The 16,096-nt window shown below is 45.8% G+C and overlaps 1 protein-coding gene across 3 annotated transcripts in view; it reads left to right on the top strand.

Moving 5' to 3' along the window:
• Positions 1 to 16,096, top strand: part of NSG1 (neuronal vesicle trafficking associated 1) — a 164,040-nt gene that overhangs the window by 26,754 nt on the left and 121,190 nt on the right. For all 3 annotated transcript variants that reach the window (XM_063923338.1, XM_063923327.1, XM_063923318.1), the window contains exon 3: positions 499 to 615. In XM_063923338.1, the coding sequence (XP_063779408.1) occupies positions 499 to 615 (117 nt within the window). The remainder of the gene's footprint in view (positions 1 to 498; positions 616 to 16,096) is intronic.

Here is a 16,096-nt window from a genome sequence, read left to right on the forward strand (position 1 = left end):
GTAGTGCCCCTTATACACATGCCACACACGTCTGAGACAATGGATATGTAAATCCACTGAAAATACTTTGAGGGCCACCAGCTGGATAACCCCATTGTTGAATGTTGACATCTATATTTTTGCAAAGTGAAATTAAGATAACTCCAACTGTGAGAGATGGTAAAGTGATGTTTAATGTAATCACATGGGCTTGACTGCCATTTTGTGGGTTGAAACATACTCTTCAGATTGGAGCTTATCAGGCCATTAGGAACCAGTGACATCTCTAGGTGCAATTATGTATAAAACAGTTCTGCACCTTTTTATAGCACATTTATCGTGAAAAGGCTAATAACCCTACATTCCATGGCATTTCTGGCTAATAGAAATCGAATATGGAGATAGGAGAACCAGTTATAAACTGTAACAGCTGTAAAACTTGGTGTACTATGCTTTACTTTTGTAGCCTGAGTCAAATATTAAATTATCTGTTTCTTTTTTACCCCTGCTATTGTCAAGGTTGTGGTGAAAACAAAGACTGAGTATGAACGTGATCACAAGAAAGGAAAATTTCGCCCTCCAAAGATTGCTGAATTCACAATCAGTATCAGTGAAGGTGTTTCTGAAAGATTCAAGGTAAGCAGCATGTATATAATACTGTATATGCCGTATAATTCTTTCACTACCTGGAGTTTGTGAAGCTTTTGTACCTCACTTGCAAGGCCGCAACTAGTAGTGTCGCTGCCATAGAGCACCTGCATGTGGCTTGCGGGGTGCCTGGACCTGTTCAAAACACAACACAGACAACCATCGCAACACCTTAGTAGAACTTAGTGACGCATCTCTTGTTACACTCCTAACACTGAGTAGCTGCTTTCACTTATCTGATACTTTATAACACTTCACTGCTATCTTTCATTTGTGTTGTGTCCTTGGGTGATGGGGCGGTGGATGGGGGGGGGTTTGACGGGCTGGTTTAGGGGTGCTCTGCATCCCTGATGTGAACCCCTAGAATGTTAGGGAATTGCCCGACAAGAGGTGACCTGGAGATTGGTGGGCAGGCCCATATCTTTAGCCAAATTATGCTAACAACCTCTTATATATATTTAATTAGAATATTTATTTCAATTTTGAGTAGTAATGATTGCATAGTGCATCTGCATTCCCCTTTTTTCTATGTGTAGTACTATAAATCTCAGCAAGATAGCAACTTTCATTACAAGCAGCTAGGAGGTGCAGTCTAGAGCCCCTCCACCGACACCTGAAACACCTGTACAATATGTTTTAAAATTGGGCACCCTAGAAAATATTTAATCGATTGTAACTTTGGGGGTAATTCCGAGTTGATCGCAGCACCAAATTTGTTAGCAGTTGGACAAAACCATGTGCACTGCAGGGGGGGGGGGGGGGGGGGGGCAGATATAACATTTGCAGAGAGTGTTAGATTTGGGTGGGGTGTGTTCAAACTGAAATCTAAATTGCAGTGTAAAAATAAAGCAGCCAGTATTTACCTTGCACAGAAACAAAATAACCCACCCAAATCTAACTCTCTCTGCAAATGTTACATCTGCCCCCCCTGCAGTGCACATGGTTTTGCCCAACTGCTGACAAATTTGATGCTGCAATCAACTCGGAATTACCCCCATTATCCTAAATAATACCACAAAACTGAAATTTTGAGTCAAAAACTATTCTTACAAAAAATCTACTGAAAACATTATGAGACATCACAAACATGCTTACATATAACACAAAAATCCCGCAAGATAAAAACAGACAGACTGTAATTAATGCGTACAGTGGCTTGCAAAAGTATTCAACCCACTAAAAGAGAGAATGAAGTTTAAATGTCCTTCTCTCCTATAGATACTCTTCTCTCCCTACATCTCCAGCCTCATTCCTACAAACTCCTCATTTCAACACACACTTGGTTCACTGGGGTAAATGTACTAAGCCATGGAGAGAGATAAAGTACAAGCCAATCAGCTCCTAACTGCCATGTGTTTGAAAAATGTGTTAGGAGCCGATTGGTTGGTATTTTACCTCTCTCCACTTTATCACTCTCCAAGGGTTAGTGCATCTCATCTCCAACCCACTTTCCTCCACCAATGACAGCCGCATCAATTCCTCCCTGATCACTTCTTCCCATTAAGATGTATCAAAGCTTGGAGAGGGATAAAGTAGAGATAAAGTGCCAACAAATCAGCAACTCCCTGTCATTTTATAGACTGTGCTAGAAAAATGACGGTTTGTTGTGAGCAACTTCTCAACAGAGCCAGATTACTAACAGGGCAAATGGGACAATCACCCAGGAGCCCCACACACTGTGAGGCCCTCACATATATCAACTAGAGATGAGCAGTTCAGATTTCTTGGAATCCAAGCCACTCTGAACTTCCGGGATCCGAGTCTTCCCAAACCGTGGCTCAGGTTTTCCATCCAGACTTGAATTCCAATTTGAGGCAAAACATCATCCTACCATTGTCAGATTCTCTCGTGTTTTGGATTCTATATAAGGCCCCGTGTCCAGGATGCCATTTCTCTCTCAAGCATGCTGTATGCAGCGCTGTACTCTGCTGTATTGACGGTGCTGTGTCCACTGTCCAGACTCCAAGTGGCTGTGCTATGCTGCGCTGAACTCTGCTGTATTGACTGTGCTGTGCCAGACTCCAGACGTACAAGTGGCTGTGCTTTGCATATAGTCAGTATATATGGGGATACACTGCTGTATTCTGTGTTGTACTCTGCTGTATTAGCTGTGCTGTGTCAGACCTCAGACTTACAAGTGGCTGTGCTCTGTCTACAGTGAGTGTATAGGGGGACACACTGATGTATGCTGTGCTGAACTCTGCTGTAAACTGGCTGTGCTGTGTCCACGTAAAGTGGATGTTCACAAGCAGCACTACACTGTGTATTGTGTGACTCACTGTCAGATATTCTTCTATCGTTTGTACTGTTTGGTGCACTTTGTTCACGTGCATATATAAGCCCTTTGACTCCACGCAGTTGAAACTAAGCTGCAAGTTAAAAAAAAATATTTTTTTCAAATAGATCTATTGTTTATACTGTATGGTGTGCTTTAACCTAGTGCCCTTTGTGCACATGCATATATAAGCCTTGGGTCATCATGCAGTTTGAACTGAGTTGCCATTAAAAAACAAAAATAAATATATAGATCTATTGTTTGTACTGTTTGGTGCGCTTTACCCTAGTGTGCTTTGTTCACGTGCATATATAAGCCCTTGCCATCTGCTAAAGCCGATGCTCAAGGGCATAACAAATCTAAGTAAGGGCATCTAAAATAAAAAACCCAATATACAGTGTTAAAGAAAAAACATAATAAAGGGAATGTTTGGTGCAGAAAATTGCCAACATGCCATTCAGCACATGCAGTGGCAAGGAAAGGAGTGGTAGTTCTGAAATTGTCAGTGAGACGTCTACTTCTGCCTCTCATGACGATGCAAGACCTTTTCACTCAGAGTCTAGAAGAGGTGTAAACAAAAGAAAAACACTAAATCAGTAGAACAAACTGTGTGTTTAGAACCATCACACATCCCTGAGGAGAGTCTAGGGGTGTCCACGTTAGCTATTTGTGAGTCTAACATTTATCACACTGTCATCATATAGAAGCCTCTTTCACCTCCTTCCACCATTTCTACACCATCTGCACATGTGGGAAGCAGTACAAGTAAAGATAGTGATGAGGACAGTGGCGGAACTGTGGGAGGCAGTGGAGTTGGCTGCCGCCGGGCTCCTGACCGCAAGGGGGCACATCTCCTCCACTGTCTCCCGCTGCCTGAGGACCGTGCTGCTATTGCAGACGGAGGAGCTGTGTCAGTGACACGGAAGCTGCCTCCTGTATTTACAGAGAGATGGCGTTGGCTGCAGCTAGGGGGAGCTCCAGAGCACAGCTCCTCCCGGGCCCTTCTAGTTAAGTAAGCCAGCTGAGGGAAGCTCTCTGCTCCTCCGTGCAGGGCCGTTTCTTGGGGCAGGCGAGCAGTGCAACCGCACTGGGCGCCCGCCGCGGCACTAACTGTGGCTCCCTGCTTCCCCCTCCTATTTCTCCCCTAGTAACCCGCTCGGGGGGCGGAGTTTCACGGAATGACGCGGTTGCGTTGTTACGTCACAACGCAACCCCGTCACTCCGCGAAACTCCCTCCCCCCCCCCCCCGAGCGGAGTACAGAGGGGGATCCAAGTTAGGAAGAGGGAAAGGCCGGCGCGAGGAGCGACTGGTGAGGCGGGCCGAAGAGCGGTAATCGCCTCTGTAAGTATTCTCTCTCTCTCTCAATGTGTAAAATGGGGAAACCTGCCGTAATGTGTGAAATGGTGACTCTTGCCTGCCGTAGTGTGGGGATTTAATGTATCAAGGGCATTGTGGTGTGTGGCATAATATGGTTCAGGGGGCATTACTGTGTGGGGCTTAATATGGTAGAATTTTTTTTTCCTGTGGTGGTCGTGATCTGTTGGAGCAGGGTCAAAAACTGGATTGTGAGGTAGTCATTTCAGACGAGGCCACACCCATGTAGATGAGGCCATGCCCTCTTGCCGGGTGCGCGCACAAGTTTTTTTTTTTATCTAGGTGTGTGTGTGTGTGTGGGGGGGGGCACATTTTTTTATGCCATGGGGGCGCATTTTTAAATCTCGCACTGGGAGCCAAATTGGCTAGAAACAGCCCTGCCTCCGTGCTCCGTGAGCCTGATGATAGACAAAGGTAGGCACTGTGTGGGGGGTGGGGGAGAGGTGGATTTGTGGGGAAGCACTGTGTTTTGTGTGTGCTTGTTTTTAAGTGAGGTGTGGGTGTGTTTTTAAGGAAAGTTGTGCATTCAAGTAAAAAAGAGGCATGTGTGTGTGTGTGTGTGTGTGTGTGTGTGTGTGTGTGTGTGTGTGTGTGTGAGAGTGATGTTAGTGGCATGTGTGTGAGAGGCATGTATGTGTGTGTGTGTGTGTAAGTGAGAGGCATGTATGTGTGTGTAAGTGGGAGGCATGTGTGTGTAAGTGAGACGCATGTGTGTGTGTAAGAGGCATGTGTGTGTGTGTAAGTGGGAGGCATGTGTGTGTCAGTGAGAGGCATGTGTGTGTGTGTGAGGCATGTGTGTGTGTGTGTGTGTGTGTGTGTGTGTGTGTGTGTGTGTAAGTGAGAGGCATGTGTGTGTGTAAGTGAGAGGCATGTGTGTATGTAAGTGAGAGACATGTGTAAGTGAGAGGCATATGTGTGTGAGAGGCATGTGTATGTAAGTGAGAGGCACGTGTGTGAGAGGTGTGTGTGTGTGTAAGTGAGAGGCACGTGTGTGAGAGGTGTGTGTGTGTGTAAGTGAGAGGCGTGTGTGAGAGGTGTGTTTGTGTGTAAGTGAGAGCCGGCCCTAACCAATATGATGTCCTAGGCAAAATTTTGGCTGGTGCCCCCTAGCACCACCGCTGGTTCCGCCTCTGACTTTGCACCTCTTTCCCAGCACCATCACCCCTCACCTATAGCAGTCCTTATTTTGGTGTTTGTACCCCCTATATTTTAAATAGGAACAGTTCGCACATTTGGCGCACAGCCCAAAAAAGGGGTGTGTTTTTGCTGGCAAGGGGCATGGCCACACAATAGTAACCCCAATTCTAATTACACCACACAGTACTGCAACTTTATTCACATTTGATCATGCGATAGTGTCCATAATTCATATTACATCCCACAGCAGTATCACTTTACCTTATAAACATTACTCCCCACAATAGAGCCCCTTATTCACATTACATCACACTGAATTGCTCCTTATTCACATTACACCACACTCTATTGCTCTTTATTCACATTAGATGACACAGTAGTGCCCTTTCTATATGCAACGCCACATAGTAGAGCACCTTATACACATAATGCCACACATTAGTAATGCATTTATACACCTAATTCCACACAGTAATGCCCCTTACACATATGAGACACCTTATTAATGTCCTTATAAACATAATGCGCCTTACACATTATGACAACCTTTATTAATGCCCTTTTACACATAATGTCCCTTACACATATGCCGCACATTATTAATACCCTTATACACATAATGACACACATAGTGCCCCCTACACATTTGCTGCACATTATTAGTGCCCCTATACACATAATGACACACATACAGTAGTACCCTGTTACGCATATGCCGCACATTATTAATGCCCTTATGCACATAATGACACACATAGTGCCCCCTACACATTTGCTGCACATTATTAGTGCCCCTATACACATAATGACACACATACAGTAGTACCCTGTTACTCATATGCCGCACATTATTAATGCCCTTATACACATAATAACACACATAGTGCCCCTTACACATATGTTGCACATTATTAATGCATTTTTACATGACACACATAATGCTCCTTACACATATTCCGAACACTACTGCACAACCAACCCATTCACATGCACACAGCACTCACACTGTCACTAACACTGTGACCTCTGCCTCTGCTTGGATACAGATGTGTCCTCATATATCTTGCCTCAATGCTAACGTCGGGCACACCTTTTTTTTTATAAAAATGCATCTTATTTGCATTGCTATGTGGCTAGGATGCGCAAGCAGCTTCTGCTGATTAAAATGACATGCAGCATGCCTATATACTGTGTGCGACTGTGGCTGTATTTGCATATGAAATGCTACATACAGAATATAGGCATGCCGCATATCATTTTAATCAGCAGAAGCTGCTGCTGCCCCTAGGCATATCAAATGCCCTAGGCAATTGCCTAGTTTGCCTATGCCTATGGCTGGCTGTGTGTGTGTGTGTGTGTGTGTGTGTGTGTGTGTGTGTGTGTGTGTGTGTGTGTGTGTGTGTGTGTGTGTGTGTGTGAAAGGCATGTGTGGGTGTTTAAGTGAAGGCGGCGTGTGTGTTTTTATTTAAAGGAGGTGTGTGTGTGAAAGCGGCGTGTGTGTTTAAGTGAAAGAGACGTGTGTGTGTTTAAGTGAATGAGGCGTTTGAGTGTTTTTTTTATATATATCTAGTGTTCACGCTAGGTGTCTTCCACAGGGCGCTGCGCCCTGCCCCTTAGACAGCTGAATCCCGCCCTGCCCGTTTTTGTGCGCCCTGCCGTTTGCTGCCTGCCGGACCCCGCCACGCCGCCGGACCCAGCCGTGCGCCGCCGGACCCGGTAAGCACATGAGAGTCCCACTGGGCTAAATTAACCTTGTAAGTATTTTGCAGCTGTAAACTTCAATCTCAGTGCTCTCTACCTGGTGCAGTGTGCCTCAGTGCTCTCTACCTGGTGCAGTGTGCCTCAGTGCTCTCTACCTGGTGCAGTGTGCCTCAGTGCTCTCTACCTGGTGCAGTGTGCCTCAGTGCTTTCTACCTGGTGCAGTGTGCCTCAGTGCTCCCTACCTGGTGCAGTGTTCCTCAGTGCTCTCTACCTGGTGCAGTGTGCCTCAGTGCTCTCTACCTGGTGCAGTGTGTATAATGTGCTCTATCTGGCGCAATATGTATAACGTGCTCTACTTGGCACATTGTGTATAGGAGGTTCTACCTGGTGCAATGTGTATTAGGTGCACTACCGTGTGGTGTAATGTGAATTGCCACTATTATGTGGCCACACCCCTTCCCCACAAAACAACGCCCCTAGATTTTTGCTGCGCGCCATGTTTTGGCCTGTAGGAATGGGAGCACCAAGCATTATAGTATGTACCTAAGTTTGCCCATCTAACTTTAAAAAATGTGCCCTCCAGAATGGAAAAATGTGCCCTCCCCGTGATCAGCACCCTGCCCTAAAAAAATCCTGGAGTGATCACTAGTTATATTGGCACACCGCTGCGCCAAAGCATCTCCATAGAGACCCGCTGGCGGGTGAGGGAGCACTGTAGGTGTACTATAATGGTATGCTGGTGTCTGTTTTATTGTAGTGACTGACTTGGTGTGCGTCCACTTTCTATGTGTATCTATATTACTATTGGGAAAGGTACCTGAGCACGCTGCTACTGTTCACCCTTAGTGCCGGATAGCTACATATGGTATGTGTGTGTATATGTAGGGGGGCACCAACATTTATCATGCCTCCGGCCGACTGGGACGAACTTACGCCACTGGATGAGGACATAATAGAAAATGAGGATGCTTGTGTGGAACTGGAACAGGATGAGGGGGATATGTATGTACTACGGCTATCTGACATTGAAGATGTGGATGCTGATGATGTTGTTTGTGTATGTCAGCCACCAGTTGCTGCAGTTCTTGCCTGTGATAAAAAGACCAATAAAGCCACCTCTTGGGTGTCTAATTATTTTTACCCAAATCCTGCCAACGTTTCTGAAGGCATCTGCTCCATTTGTGAGGCCAACGTTAATAGAGGTAAAGACGTTAGCCATCTGGGCACCTCCTCCATGTTACATCATTTGCGGTGAGTTCATGAAATGTATTTTACAAGATTCAAATGTAATTAACACCCTCATCATCAACTTCCATATTAATGATCGAAAGATAATACTTCCAACAAATTGTTTTGTGGGGGCCCAAACAAACCAAGCACTTCAGCCACAAAAGTATATCCCCCTCATCACTGAAGTGCTTGGTTTGTTAAACTGTGCATGTCCTTTTTAATATCAAACATAAAAGTGGATGGGAGGGCACAGTTGCACCACTTTTCTTTTCAAAATGGACTGTAATTTTGGGGGCATGAGGGATGGTCTGTTTTGTATAGATATTTTTATTGTTTGTATATTTTCATTATAGGCAACATTTTTGTGGGGGACTGTCTTACTCTGTTATTGTCTTTTTGACACTAGACCTCACCTCACAGAGAATATTGACCATACAGTTGCCTACCACAATTAATCAATCAATCTTTTTTTTATTCTTCTTTTATTGTCTTTTTGCTGCTAGGCCTCATAGTGAAAAGTTCATTCACATAACTGTCTTCCCCAGTGGACCATACAGTTGCCAATGCCTACCACAGTCAATCAATCAATCTTTTTTTTATTCTTCATTTATTGTGGACATAATAAATATAAGCGGGGTGATTTGCCATTGTGAGTCATTTGCGAAAAAAGTAAAAAATAATTGCTCTTTTTAATTGTACAATTTGTGTATGCTGAGTTCATCAGTATGGATAACATGGACCATACAATTGCCTACCATAATCAATTCATATTTTTTAATTATTATTTTATTATCTTTCTTGCCACTAGGCCTCACCTCACTGTCATTTACTGTACTCAGCCAGCTAGCCTTTTGGTCTAAACTGGATGAAAACAATGGGGGTAATTCCAAGTTGATCGCAGCAGGAATTTAGTTAGCAATTGGGCAAAACCATGTGCACTGCAGGGGAGGCAGACTTAACATGTGCAGAGAGAGTTAGATTTGGGTGGGTTATTTCATTTCTGTGCAGGGTAAATACTGGCTGCTTTATTTTTACACTGCAAATTAGATTGCAGATTGAACACACCACACCCAAATCTAACTCTCTCTGCACATGTTAAATCTGCCTCCCCTGCAGTGCACATGGTTTTGCCCAATTGCTAACTAAATTCCTGCTGCGATCAACTTGGAATTACCCCCAATATTGTGAGCTGTGTGGTGGGTAACATTGAGTCTAAATGACTGGAATTAATGTTATTGAGGTTAATACTCTAGGAACAAAAAAAAAGCAGAAGTTATGTGATTTTAGCTTTTTTTTAATAATTAAAAAAAAAAATGCAATTCCAAAACCTGTCACGGACAAAATCCTAAACTGAATCTAAAACCAAAACGGATGATGAACTAGAGCCAAAACCAGCAAATATGGTCAGACACACATCTCTAATAGCAACATCACTGGGGGCACTGTGTCATATGTGTGAAGTGGTGTGTCTGTGTGGCATAATGTGAAGTGGGGGCACTACAGTGTGGTTAATACATCTGCGGTGCTGGGAATATTTACACATTATACTTTATCACCCGCATACCCTATTGATAATTTTAATGGCAGATACTAATAATTTTCTATAGGGGTAAATTATCCCATATACAAGCAGTGGACAGAAAAAGTGGACTATTTGCTTGTTTTTTGTTTTTTTTTTACATATACAGCACGTTTAATGATGTAGTTGCAACTTAATAATGAAGCCAAATGAGTTGGAGGCTGAAGGAAAAGCTAGATGTACTGTATCTTTTCTATATGTTTCTGTAATTCTTATATACAGTGCTATTTTTGTAGGAAAATAGGTTCAGGGTCTGTGGACGGGGAAGAGGTGGGTGCCGAGGTGGGTGGAGCTACCAAAGGGGTTTTTGTAAAACACATAATGCCCCCGACAGTGCCAGATACACAAAATGCCCCCAGTAATGCTCACCAGTACCGTCCGCTCCTGCTCTTGCTGGCGCCGTCTCTAAGAGGAGCGGAGAGCACACTGCCTGCTGCTGCCATCGCTGAGTCCATCCGGTGGGCATTTCAAGTATGGCGCTGGCTTCTTAGCCAATCAGTGCTCGTGGGCCGGCAGCCAATCAGGAGCTGCTGCTGCCGGTCCATGAGCTCTGAACCGTAGCCACATTTTAAATGGGCTTACACCTGGCACCCATTCACCGATCCCGCCGGCCCTGTCCCCAGTACCCTGCCACTTTGGGCAGGCCGCAGAGGTTCCAGAACGCCCACTCCAGGTGAGGTGATTTTGTGATTGGTAATTGGATGTTCCAGCCCAAAAATAGCCCTGCTGATATACATATTTAACATTGTCCTGCCACCAACATTCTGCTTTCCATTGATTTACTAGGATATCTCATGAGTATGTCATGCCCCTTGTGAGTGGGGTTGGTATCGGATCCTGGCATGCCGGCGGTCAGAATACTGACCGCAACATCCTGACACGCAGGATACCAACACCTGTTCGCTAAGTATACCAACATTAACCCCATACCCACCCCTACTATCCCTCCTCCCCTGCATTCTAACCCTAACCCTCCCCTGCACACTAACCTTAACCCTCCTCGGTGGTGCTTATCCCTAATCCCCCCTCTCCGCTGCCTAACCCTAATTTGGGAGACCAAAATTAATGAGTCTCTCAGAATTGAAACTATGGCATCAGCGTGCTCTCTCCCAACCACTAATATTTGATGTGAGTCAGCCCACACATTACGCTGGACCATACATTTAGGTGGGTGGTCTTCAGGTTGCCAGCGGTCGGGGTCCCGGTGACCAGCATACCGGCGCCGGAATCCCGACCGCCAGCATACCGACATCTTTTCTCCCTCTTGGGGGTCCACGACCCCCCTGGAGGGAAAAAAGATAGCTCGCAAGGGGCTCATTTGCACTCGCCCAGCTGTCAGTATGCCGGCGGTCGGTATTCCGGCGCCGGTATGCTGGTTGCCGGGACCCCGACCGCTGGCAAACCATACTACACCCATTTAGGTAGACCAGATGAAATGCACTGCTGCATTACATGGTGGGAATCAAACCCATGACCTCGGTGGGGATGCAGTTAATATACTGTCTGTCTGGATCGCAGCGTTCAGAAGACCGATGCTGTAATCCCGATAGCAGGTAAAATGCAGGCGCCCGAAATCCCGACCGCAGCCCAGTATTCCCACTCGGGTGGTGGGTCCACGCCTCCACCTGAGTGAGAATAGATCCCGTGGCAAGTGTAACGAGCTACCGGGCCCGAAGCATGGCGAGCACAGCGAACCCGCGAGGAGACTTGCTGTGCTCGCTGCCGGGATTCTGCCTGATGGGATTACATACTGTATATATTCGCCTCAGTGCTGTGAAGCAGTAATGCTAACCATTACACCATCGCATTTCCCGTTGGCTTATTCTAAATGGCATGCTACTTACATTTATTACACCCATGCTATAAACAAGTTTTTAATTACCTACCGGTAAATCCTTTTCTCGTAGTCCGTAGAGGATGCTGGGGTCCACATTAGTACCATGGGGTATAGACGGGTCCACCAGGAGCCATTGGCACTTTAAGAGTTTGAGAGTGTGGGCTGGCTCCTCCCTCTATGCCTCTCCTATCAGACTCAGTCTAGAAACTGTGCCCGAGGAGACGGACATCTTCGAGAGAAGGATTTTACACAGATAGTGGCGAGATTCACACCAGCTCACACACAAGGCAAACCAAGCTAACTAGCTTGAAACATCAGCAATGGCTGAACAAGATTACTTACCAAGTAACAAAACAGTACTTAACCTAGAACTAAGCAGTACTGAACTAAATAACCACTGCAGGATCAGGAAGCGCTGGGCGGGAGCCCAGCATCCTCTACGGACTACGAGAAAAGTATTTACCAGTAGGTAATTAAAATCCTATTTTCTCTTACGTCCTAGAGGATGCTGGGGTCCACATGGGGATGTACCAAAGCTCCCAGAATGGGAGGGAGAGCATGGAGGCTCCTGCAGAACCAATTGACCAAACTTAAGGTCCTCAGCGGCCAAAGTATAGAACTTGTAGAACTTTGCGAACGTGTTCGACCCTGACCAAGTAACTGCTCGGCAGAGTTGTAAGGCCGAGACAGCCGCCCAGGAAAAACCCACCTTACGAGTAGAGTGGGCCTTAACAAACGTAGGACACAGCAAGCCTGCCAGAGAATACGCATGCTGGATAGTGAACCTGATCCAGCGAGAGATTGTCTGCTTAGAAGCAGGACACCCAATTTTCTTGGGATCATACAGGACAAACAGAGAGTCCAATTTTCTGTGACGAGCAGTCCTCTACACATATATTTTTAGACCCCTTACAACTGGCACCACAATAGGTTGGTTGATATGAAATGCCGACACAACCTTCGGAAGAAACTGCTGACGTGTCCGAATCTCAGCTCTGTCTTCATGGAAGATCAAGTATGGGCTTTTACATGACAAAGCCCCCAACTCCGACACCCGTCTAGCAGAAGCTAAGGCCAACAAAGTGACAGCCTGTAGAGGCTCAAACCAGTCCGACTGGAGGAACTGAAACACCATGTTAAGATCCCAAGGCGCCCTAGGCGGTACAAAAAGAGGTTGAATGTGCAGAAGTCCCTTCAAAAAAGTCTGAACCTCAGGGAGGGCAGCCAACTGTTTCTGGAAGAAAATGGATAGGGCTGAAATTTGGACCTTTATGGATCCTAACCTCAGGTCCATATCCGCACCTGTTTGCAGGAAGAGGAGAAAACGTCCCAGGTGAAACTCCACCGCAGGAAACTTCTTGGACCCACACCAAGATACATATTTTTTCCAAATACGATGGTAATGTTTTGACGTTACTCCTTTCCTAGCCTGTATCAGGGTAGGAATAACCTTGTTCGGAATGCCCTTCCGAGCTAGTATCTGGCGTTCAACCTCCATGCCATCAAAAGTAGCCGTGGTAAGTCCTGATAGGCGAACGGCCCCTGCTGCAGCAGGTCCTCCCAAAGAGGAAGAGGCCTCGGCTCTTCTAGCAGTAGATCCAGAAGATCCGCGTACCAAGCCCTTCTTGGCCAGTCCGGAGCAATGAGGATCGCCTGAATTCTTGTTCTCCTTATGAGTTTAAGAACTCTTGGAATGAATGGAATTGGAGGAAACATGTACACCGACTGGAACACCCACTGAGTCACTAGGACGTCCACTGCTTGTGGATCCCTCGACCTGGAACAATACCGTCGAAGCTTCTTGTTGAGACGAGAGGCCATCATGTCGATTTGGGGTATGCCCCAAAGATCTGTTACCTCCTTGAACACCTCCGGATGGAGACCCCACTCCCCTGGATGGAGATCATGTCTGCTGAGGAAGTTCGCTTCCCAGTTGTCTACTCCCGGAATGAAGATTGCTGACAGCGCCAACGCGTGTTTTTCTGCCCAGAGGATGATGTCACGAACCGGTCTCTTACCTCTGCGGGTTCTGGGGTTCATCCGTTGCCAGTGCGCTTGCTCGCGGTGCTGTGCGCCCGTGTGGGGACACGGCGTGATCAATGGCACAGGTAATGCAGAGTCTGGGAACTGTGAGTGCGGGGACCAAATGGCCTAAGGCACTGCGGTGTGTCTGCTGTATAGGAGGTGGCCATGTTGGAGACCAAATAGCTAATACAGAGCACTTGTGAAAACACCTGTGGGCAGGTGTAAGCCAATCCCGTGCTTGTGCTGCCTTTAAGTAGGCTGGGATTATGTTACTCTGGGCCAGTGCTTTGTTGTATCAAAGCTGTGCTCTAGCTCTGAGCTCTCTCCGTGCATTCCTGTGTGATTCCCGTGGTCCAGATATCGCCTCCGTTCCCAGAGGTCCGTCTGCAGCCTTCACTGCTGAAAGATCCACCGGCTCTCTGCTGTGCTGTCAGTTAATTGCACTCCTATTGGAAATAGTTGGATTCCCAGTGTCCTGCATGAGGTTACCTTGTCAGTCTGCCTATCATTCAAAGTCTGGAGGATTCTGTTTCTCTCAGCTGTTCGTTTGTTCAACTCTGCATTTAACCCATTCATCACCTTGTCTTCTACTACAGTTTCACAGTGATCTCCGGAACCCGCAAGTAACCCAATTCAGTACTTTTATTTGCTATGTTGTCATTACAAGGATAATTCATCACAGTCTCTCAGTTAACTCTCAAAGCTCCATTGCCAATTCTTACAGTTATCTCTTCATGTCTGCATTATCCAGTTAATAACATTCTGCAGTTCAGCATCAAAGCTTGTTTATATTTGCTATGTTGTCATAACAAGGATAATTCTTCACAGTCTCTCAGTTAACTCTCAAAACTCCATTGCAAATCCTTACAGTTATCTCTTCATGTCTGCATTATCCAGTTAATCATATTCTGCAGTTCAGCATCAAAGCTCGTTTATATTTGGACAATCCAACATTTATTCATCAGCTTGTTTTGCATATGTTTCCATGAACATTTCTTTTATGTATTTTTGAGTTTTCTCTTGCATATTATTCCTGCAATACTTCAGCATAATATGATGATTAACAACTTGTCAGTTAACTCTTTACTGAATTGTTATTTTGAATAAATATATGAATCGGAACTTTCTTCGTCCTCCCTGCTTTCTTCATAGCCCAGCACCTACACCTGTGGTTGGTCCCGGGTTAACGGATTCACAAAAACACCCGGACCTGACAGTAAGCACTGGCCACATGGATCCGTCAAGTGACCAATTCGCAGGAGGCGGTGCTACGTCAGATATCCTTTCCCGTCTGGAAAACCAGGAGTCTATACAGACACATATAGTGCAGTTTATGCAAACTATGGCAGACCGTTTAGAGACTCTTCATACAGCTATTAAAACGTTCCAAGTCCAGATTCCAACCCCAGATGTCCCAGTTACCACTACAGCTTCTCCTGTGACGCTGCCTACGTCCCGCTTGCAGTTACCCTCTCCGAGTAAGTTTGACGGAACTCCAAAACTTTGCAGAGGATTCCTGAATCAATGCGAGATCCAGTTTGAACTGATGTCTGCCAGTTTCCCATCAGCTCGTTCTAAGGTTGCATATATTATTGCCCTCCTCTCCGGTCAGGCTCTGGAGTGGGCATCACCATTATGGGAGAGAGGTGATCCTATCCTCTCTAATTACAAAGAGTTCGTATCTTCCTTCCGGAGAATCTTTGACGAACCAGGCAGGACCACCTCAGCATCCTTGGAGATTCTCCGTCTACGTCAAGGTTTACGTCCTGTCAGTCAATATATTATTCAGTTTCGCACGTTGTCTTCAGAGTTGAACTGGAATGAGGAGGCCCTGATCGCCGCGTTTTGGAATGGACTTTCAGAAAGAATCAAGGATGATTTAACTATCCGGGATGTGCCAATTAAACTGGATGAATTGATTTCTCTCTGTAACAAACTTGATCTACGTTACAGGGAGCGATGTTTAGAGAAATCCAGGGCAGAGCGATCCAGTCCACGTGATCATCCTAGACCTCGACAAGATTCTTCATCACAGTCTCCAGTAATGACTGAAGAACCTATGCAGATTGGGCACTCTCGCCTCACAGAGGAGGAACGACTTCGTCGTCGACAGGGTAACCTCTGCATGTACTGTGGGTCCTCCGAACATTTAGTTAAATTCTGCAAACTCCGACCGGGAAACTCTCGCCTCCTAGCTTATTCAAGAGAGGTTAAGCTAGGAGTTACTTTAGAATCACGTTCTGGGAAAGAGCCAACCTTGTCTATTCAATTAGAAGTTCCAAGTTCTACAGTGAAAGTTTCAGCCCTCCT

This window comes from Pseudophryne corroboree, chromosome 1, assembly GCF_028390025.1.
Source record: "Pseudophryne corroboree isolate aPseCor3 chromosome 1, aPseCor3.hap2, whole genome shotgun sequence".
Lineage (NCBI taxonomy): Eukaryota > Metazoa > Chordata > Amphibia > Anura > Myobatrachidae > Pseudophryne > Pseudophryne corroboree.